Source organism: Pteropus vampyrus, unplaced genomic scaffold (assembly GCF_000151845.1).
Source record: "Pteropus vampyrus isolate Shadow unplaced genomic scaffold, Pvam_2.0 Scaffold138, whole genome shotgun sequence".
NCBI lineage: Eukaryota > Metazoa > Chordata > Mammalia > Chiroptera > Pteropodidae > Pteropus > Pteropus vampyrus.
In genome coordinates this window covers 1,251,023-1,258,908 of record NW_011888919.1, presented here as the reverse complement: position 1 = coordinate 1,258,908, position 7,886 = coordinate 1,251,023, and the positions used below count along the sequence as shown (strand labels likewise).

The 7,886-nt window shown below is 51.5% G+C and overlaps 1 protein-coding gene and 1 long non-coding RNA gene across 7 annotated transcripts in view; both read right to left on the bottom strand.

Moving 5' to 3' along the window:
• Window positions 1-4,373, bottom strand: part of ERCC1 (ERCC excision repair 1, endonuclease non-catalytic subunit) — a 15,202-nt gene extending 10,829 nt beyond the window's left edge. Inside the window, exons 1-3 of one of the 6 annotated variants that reach the window (XR_002782252.1) lie at window positions 2,426-2,582; window positions 1,942-2,053; window positions 751-966 (exon numbers count right to left, since the gene is read on the bottom strand). Coding sequence is in view for 5 of the 6 variants with exons in the window: in XM_011367956.2 (XP_011366258.1) it covers window positions 751-966; window positions 1,942-2,034 (309 nt within the window). In the remaining variant the exon portion in view is untranslated. Of the gene's footprint in view, window positions 1-750; window positions 967-1,941; window positions 2,054-2,133; window positions 2,266-2,425; window positions 2,609-4,229 lie in introns of those variants that run through there. The other 5 variants (XM_011367956.2, XM_011367952.2, XM_011367953.2 and 2 more) reach the window with 5 other exon arrangements.
• A 99-nt stretch (window positions 4,374-4,472) lies between these two features.
• Window positions 4,473-7,886, bottom strand: part of LOC111744636 — a 6,462-nt gene continuing 3,048 nt past the window's right edge. Inside the window, exons 2-3 of the long non-coding RNA XR_002782255.1 lie at window positions 7,093-7,236; window positions 4,473-5,257 (exon numbers count right to left, since the gene is read on the bottom strand). This is a non-coding gene — a long non-coding RNA (uncharacterized LOC111744636). The remainder of the gene's footprint in view (window positions 5,258-7,092; window positions 7,237-7,886) is intronic.

The following is a 7,886-nucleotide window of genomic DNA, read 5'->3' as shown; positions in this document are numbered from 1 at the left end:
TAAAGAATGCCAGCTCCATCGGTGATAGGGACTTTATCTGTTTCCTTCCCATCGCTATATCCCCAGAGCCTAGAATAGCACCCGGCAACATCTGAACACACCTGCGGAACCCCTATTTTAAAGGCGCAGATGAGTTAAGTCACTTGGTCAAGATCTGAGCTACTGTGTAGCAGAGCACGATTCGAACTCAGACCTGTGTTCAATAGTTTTTGAACAAATGAACAAAACTCAGGGACAGGAAATGTAGCTGCACTATCACAGTCACGCTCCCAACAAGAAGAGCTGGGGTGTTATGGACTCGGTGCTTCCGTCCCCTCCAAATGTATATGTTGGTTTTAGGAGGTGAGGGGAGGTATCTAGTCATGAAGGTGGAGCCCTCATGAACAGAATTAGTGTCCTCATCAAAGAGACCCCGGAGAGCTCCCTGGCCCCTTCCTTCACTGTGAGGACACAGGAAGAAGACCATCGTCTATGAACCTCACCACACATCAGATCTGCTGGTGCCTTGACCTTGGTCTTCCCAGCCTCCAGAACTGTGAGAAATGAATGTTTACTGTTTAAGCCACCTTGTCTATGATCAAATACGGGGCATTCTCAACCCACATCTAGTGGTTGAATGGATGCACGCGGCTGCCAACAGTACAATGGCTAAAACTCAGATGTCCTGTCACTGCCCGTCAGAAAGCTATAGCCATCGCCATGTTTTCCACCGAAAACCTCAGAGCCCCACTTCTCCAGCACCCCCCTCACCTGCCGGGGGCTCACGATGATGCTGTTAGATTTTGTCCCTGGTTTGAGGGCCTGGTTGGGGGTCTCGCCTGCCTGGGGTTCTGGCCCAGTAGGATGCGTGGCTCCAGCTCCTCCTGCAGGTCCCGAGATGGCATACTCTGCGTAGGTCTGAGGGGCTGCCTGAGCCGAGGTCTCCACGGTGGGATGGCTCCGTGTGGATCTGAATAAGGGCTTGGCCTGTGGGGGGAGACAGGGTGGAGGTAGGATCAAAATCTGAATCTCGCCGCTTCTCTCCACTCCTTGGCCTCTACTCTGTTCCCAGCCACCATCTTGCCTCCCTTGGACCACTGTCATCACCTCCTCACCAGCTCCCCGACTACACCCTCACCCGCCACCCCCCAAGTCTGTCCCCCACACTGTCATATCATGTTCCTCCTCTGCTCGGAGCTCTCAGGTGGCTCCTACCTCCAAGTAAAAGCCAAAGCTGTTGCCATAGTCCACGAGAGTCTAGAACACCTGTCCCTGCCCCTTGCCTCGGGGACCTCCCTTCCTACCTCTTCCTCCTTGCTTTCTCTACTCCAGCCCCACTGGCCTTGCTGCCCTCAAACTTGTCAGGCTGTCTCTGACCCCAGGGCCTTTGCACTGGCCGTTCCAGCTCTCCAGAGAATGCTCACTCTCTCACTTCTTTCACACGTCTGCCCAGACGTCACCTCCTCAGAGAGGCAGACCCTCAATGGTCCTCCTAAGGTAGCAACTCTCCCCGTCACAAACCATATCCTTTCTTTTCCTTCATAGCGCATAAGGCGCAGCCAGCATGGAGCACCAGCCAGCTGTCTTCCTTGAAAACACAGTCTCAGAGCTGCCAGATCCTTCGATTTACCAAAAGATATCGAAAGTGCAGGCTTTTTTGCTTTTTTACTTTTTTATTTTTGCAAAACCTTCCTTAAAGGTCAGAAATAAATTCCAGAGTGCTGGCCACGTAAGACACATTCCCGGTCATTTGTTGGATGCTATCTTGCAGCCTCTGCCTCTGCCTCTTAGAACCACGCGACATTTTACACTGAGAAACTGAGACTTGTGCAGAGCAAAGGACTGTTTCCCAGGGTGACCCCGGGCCCAACATGTCCTAACCCGCTGTGGCCCCACGGGCCCTTTCTTTCCAACGCCCCGCTCCCCGGGCCTCGCAGCAGTCCTCCCATCTCCCCGTCCTACCCCAGCAGGAGGGACCGCATCCTCATCCAGGGGTATGAAGAATTTCTTCTTCGTGGGTGGTCCAGTGGGCTGTCGCACGCCCTCCTCGTCCATCCCAAGGTCCTTCTGGGGCCTGTAAATGAAGACGTGGCGGCGGGAGGGAGACATCAGCGTCTGCATTCCCACCACCCCGCGCAGGGACCCCCCACTCACAGCCGTCACCCTCCCAAATCCCAGGGCTCCACAGCATCCGGTTGCAAACACCCAGCGCCTCGGATTCCAGAGAGCCCCGCCGGATGGGGCCTCCACCTGCGACGGGGCTCGCGCGGCCCCCTCCGGGCGCACGGCTCCCACCCGCCCCGCCCCGCAAGGCCCCAAGTTCGATTCGCTCCGCCCTCACCGTTCCCCGCTTTCCCGGCGCCGGGCTCGGCCGCCGCCAGGCCCTCCGTCCGCCCCGCTCCCGGCCTCGCACCCAGGGGCCCTCCCCTCGCTCCATCGCGTCCACCTGACAGCCCCGGCCCGGCCGCCGCGGCCCCGGGAGGACTCACTTCCACGCCCCCGGGCCGCGGGGAAGGCGCAGGAGGAGGACCAGGCGCTCCCCGGCGGGCGCGGCCAGGGCACCCGGAGCCTCGGCGCCCTTCCGGCCTCTCTAGCCCTCGAGCCCGCCCTCGCCGTGCCCCAGAGCGCCGCCCCGGCTCAGCTCTCTATGGTCGTGGAGGACTGCGGACGTTTGGGTTGACGCGCCTGAGCGTCTCTGGTTGCCAAGCGGCTCAAGTTCAATGCCCTGATCGAGCGCTTCTTGGGTGCTCGGGCTCCGGACCCGGGTCAGTGAAGAAGAGATGGTGGGAGATCAGATTAGGTCCCTTCCTTCTGTACAGCCTTGGGTTTAATGCCGGCTCTGCCATTGACAGTTTCCCCATTCATTTATTTCACACGTATTCCCCAAGCGCCTCCTCTGTTCCCGGCCCTGTGCGGGACAGCGCTAAGTGACACACCGGTGACTAACGAGAGCCCCGCGCTGGAGCTCACAGTCCAGTGGGAAAGACAGACCGAGTTCCAAACAGTGACGACCCAGAGCGGGCAGGGCTGGGATTGGAGACCCCAGGGGACAGTGGCAGGGTGTGCATGGTGGGGGTGCGGGGTGGGGGGTGTCTAACCCAGCCTGAAGGTCAGGAAAGGCTTCCTGGAGGAAGGGACATCTGAGCAGAGACCTGGTTGATGAGTTAGTATTAGTCATTTCCTGAAAGGATAGTATCACGCTGTTCTAACTTGTAACTCTGATTACTAAGGAGAGGGAACATGTTTTTGTGAGTTTATTGGTCTTATATATTTGTCTTCTGTGAATTGCTTGCTCATATCCTTTACCCATTTTTTAAATGGGGCTGAATGCCTTTTTTATTACTATTAATTTGTAGGAGTGCTTTATGGTTTCCGATTCTAACTCTTAGTCAGTTACATATATTCCAAATATTTCCTTCTAGTTTGTACTTTGTATTTGAACTTCATTTGCTTATTTATTTTTGTCACACAGAAGCTCGTAGTGTTTACTCATACGTATTTATCAATCTATTACATATGATTTTTGTTTTTGTTGTGTTGTTTAAGAAGCCTGCCATACCCCAAGGTCATAAATATATTCTATCATTTCTTTTAATATTTTCCTAGTTTTGGTTTTGTTTCTGTCTTTAATTCATATGAGACTTGTTTTTTTAAAATGCGCTAAAGTAGGAATGTATAATGGATGTAGCAATTGTCCCAGTACCATTGATTTTAAAAGTCAATTTCTCCCCAGTTTTTTCCCCCCAGTTTTAATAGTCCGTCTTTATCATGTACCAAATTTCCGTATATATGCTGGTATTCTGACATTTCTATTATGTTTCACTGACATATATATATATATATATATCTGTTTCTTGCCTCCATGTCATACTGTCTCATTATTTTATGTTGATATATTTTGACGTAACATCAGGCAAAGTCCCCCCTCTGATCAGTTTCATATCTTGTCTTTACCATTCTTGTACATTTTCCCTTCTAGATGGATTTTAGCAGCTGCTTTTCTAGTTCCGTGACAAATCCTATTGGGATGGAGATTGGAACTGCATTGAATTGATGGATACCTTTTTCGTACTCATGAACATGTCTCTATCTCTCCATTGATTCCGGCTTTTGTTAGGAGCCTACTGTAAAAAATATATATATATTTATACAGTTGATTCATGAATACATTTTTGTATTAGTTTCCTAGGACTGCTGTAACAGGGCATCAAAAACCAGGTGGCTTAAACAACAGAAATTTATTGTCTCACAGTTCTGGAAGCTGGGAGTCCAAAATTAAGGCATAGGAAGAATCCGTTGCAGACCTCTCTTCTAGCTTCTGTCCCTTGGCTTGTAGACGGTAGTCGTCCCCACATGTCTCTTCACATCATTTTCCCTCTGGGTGTGTCTGTCTCTGTGTCCAAATTTCCCTGTTTTATAAGGACATCAGTCATATTGGATTAGGGTCCGCCATAATGAGCTCATTTTAACTTGATTACCTCTGTAGAGACTTCAGGACATCCTTTGGAGAGGACAGAAGGGTACTGTTACTTTTTATAACCTCTCTCCTTCTGAATACATTTTACCTCTTGCTAAAGTACATCGTTCTGTAATTCTCTCAGAGACCGTTGTGAATAGTAACTCTCTGAGTCTTGCTCATCTGAAAATATCTTTTATTTCACTTTCACAATAGGAATCTCTAAGTCTGGGTTGCCAGTGAGAAGACTACCATCCCCCAGTTCTCCTTTCTTCATTAGCAGTATTAATCCTGGGGTGTAATTTTTCCCTAGGGTCACTTACTAGCAGCTGAGTTGCTTCCGCGTGTGTGTCAGTTTGCTCATCTCTAAAATGAGGATAACAATAGTACAATTATTACGAGGATGGAATGAATTACGTGTAAAACTGTACCAGGCACATGGTACTATATTCGGGTTTGTCATATAAATAAAATAGCCCTTGACCAAGTCCTGGGCGGCAGGAGATGTTGTGGCTACTGCTGTATCACGGTGCCTCTACACAGGGCCTGGCACCCAAAAGGAGCTACCAACTCAGATGCTGTGTGAATGAACAAAGAACAGACGCCAAGCCTAAGGCAAGTGACTTCAATGCCGGGAGCCTTAGTTTCCCCATCTGTAACTGCTGAGATCGTGAGGATTCACTGAAACCACGGAGACCTGTCTTGAGATGGACTGGTTCATTCATTCCCTGAATAATTACGTATAGAGCACCTACTGTGTGCCAGGCACTGGGGACACAGCTGTGAGCAAATCAGATCAAGTCCCTGCCCTGTGGAGCCGACCTAAGAAGGAAACACATAAATAAGAGTTTCAGACAGCCATACATGCTACGAAGAAGATAAAACGCCACGGCGTGAAGCAGGCGATGCGGGAGGGAGCCACACAATCGCAGACAGGAGGGCTCTGTAAGTAAGAAATATTGCCATCAACTAGAGTACCATCAAAACACAGTCGTCCTCCCTTACCCACGGTCCTGCTGTCTGCAGTTTCAGTTATCTGTGGTGCCCCGCGGTCCAAAGATATTAAATGGAAAATTCCAGAAATAAACAATTTATAAGTTTTAAATTGTGTACCATTCCGAGTAGCGTGACGAAACCTTGCACCATCCTGCTCCGTCCCACCCGGACATGAATCATTCCTTTGTCCAGTGCGTCCACGTTGTATACATTCCCTGCCCGTTAGTCACTTAGTAGCTGTCTTGGTTATCAGGTTGACTGTCACAGTATCACAGTGCTTATGTTTGAGTCACCCTTATTTTACTTAATAATGGCCCCAAAGCACGAGAGTAGTGAGGCTGGCAGTTTAAGACACGCCAAAGAGAGGCCATTAGGTGCTTCGTTTGACTGAAAAGTTGAATACAGCACAATAAACTATTTTGAGAGACAGAGAAACCACATTCGCATAACTTTTATTACAGTAAAAGTATTGTTATAGTTCTGTTTTATTAGTTATTATTAATCTCTAATTGTGCCTAATTTACATAAACTGTCATAGGTATGTACAGGAAAAACCATAGTATAGACAGGGTTGGGTACTATCTGCCTTTCAGGCACCCACTGGGAGTCTTGGACGTACCTTCCCCCCACCCCGCCCCGGGGCCTGCTGTAGAGTGAGCTCTTGCTATGAGCTAAAGCCTCACGACAACCTTCCCCTTAGAAATTATTAGCTCATTTGACAGATGAGGGAACCGAGCCCCAGCGACATAGAGAAAGATCATAGAAATGTGTCTTTGAATCCGAGGGCAGAGAGGATTTCTAAGAGTCCAACCAGGGCGAGACTCAGTTTCTCTCCCTGGGGAAAGAACTGCCAAACAAGCCTGCAACTTACGCCTTTGCCGCCAGGGGGCGATAGCGCCCCACAAGAGGACACCCTGAGCGCTCCGCCAGGACCCACCAGGGAACAAGACACCCCCCACCCCCAGAAAGCGGCATGCGGCCCTTTTGCTTCTCCCGACTCCTTTCTCTCTTTCAAAAGTGCAACAAAGACCCCGCCGCGTGCAGTTAATAAACTCTGAGCCTGTTTACATTAGTTAAGGTCGGGGGCGCTGTTGCCCTCGGTTCTACGTTACTTGCAAGTTTGATTTCTACACTCGATTCGCAAATTGAGCTCTCGGGTCGCGGATTTGAGTCCGCCCAGCTCCCAGAGTTGTGAGTTCGAATCTTCCAGCGGCCCACACTCTGATTCCGCTTCCTTCCCACAAAAGCTCCAAGTTCAAACTCCAGTCGCAGCCCAAGTTCCCCGGCGACTCGAGTCCGGCCCCTGCCCCACTCCTGAACCTTTCCCTTATCCTAACTTCCAATTTTCTCTGTGCGGTGGGGATGGAGACTGTGGGGAGACCCCAACCCCACGTCCGCCCGAGGGGCTCTGGGTGGCGAGCAGCCGGGCCGAAGGCTCTGGAAACCGGGGCGCAGTGACCGGGCCGGCATCCCCTCCCGCCTCTAAACTTAGCCGCGGTGACGCGCGGCCCGGCGATCGCTGCGGGGTCGGGCACGCAGGGGGGGCCCGGGGAGGAGGGGGGCGGCTCCGCTGGGCGAGCCTCTATTTATAGCGCCCGGAGCCCGAAATAGCGCCGAGAGGAGCGGCCAAGATGACGCGGGAGCCGCGGGGGCTGACTCACCCAGCCCGGAGTGGCGGCCCCCGGATGGGGGGCAGTGGAGGCGCCTGGCCCCGACCCCGCGCCCTCCTAGGACCCCTTCTACTGCGATGTCCAGAGTTTCCACCGGTCACCACCGTGGATGGATATACAGCAGACGGGGGGGATCTGCAGCATGAGAGACTGAAGTTAGATCGGAGGTGGGACTTCCCTCGAAGAGCCCAGAATCCGAGAACTTTGTGCAGGAAGAGAGGTCGGGGAGGAGAGGAGACGAACCGGAGAGGCACGCCTGCCTCTCACCAGAAACAGTATGGAGCCGTCTCGGGCACAGAGGAATGGAAAAATAACCCGGCCTGTCACCAGGCCAGAGCGTGTCCCCTCTCCACTTGCCCTAGCTCCTTGCATGCTGTTCCCACCCTCCCCTGCCTACTCAGTCTTAAGAACTCATGCTCTTCAGAGGGCCATCTCTCACAAATGAAAACTCCCGGGCCCACTGAACCGGGAGCCCCATGAGGGCAGGGCCGGGCCCTTCTCAGTCATCACCGTGTCCCCAGCATTGCTCAGCACAAAAACAGGCCTCCGGAGAAATTAATTGCATGGATAAAGTGTTGATAATAAAAGAAAATGACATTTTCCAAATTATAATAGCAAATGTTTATCGTATGCAACGTGCCAGGTGAGATTCTGAGAACCATCTCCTATGGGTGTCACTACAACCCTAGTGGGAAGGTGCTTTCATTATTTTTATCGTCACCACCCCCATGTTAGAGATGAAGAAAACGAGGCTCGTTAGTAGCTCGCCTTGTTAGTAGTCAGGG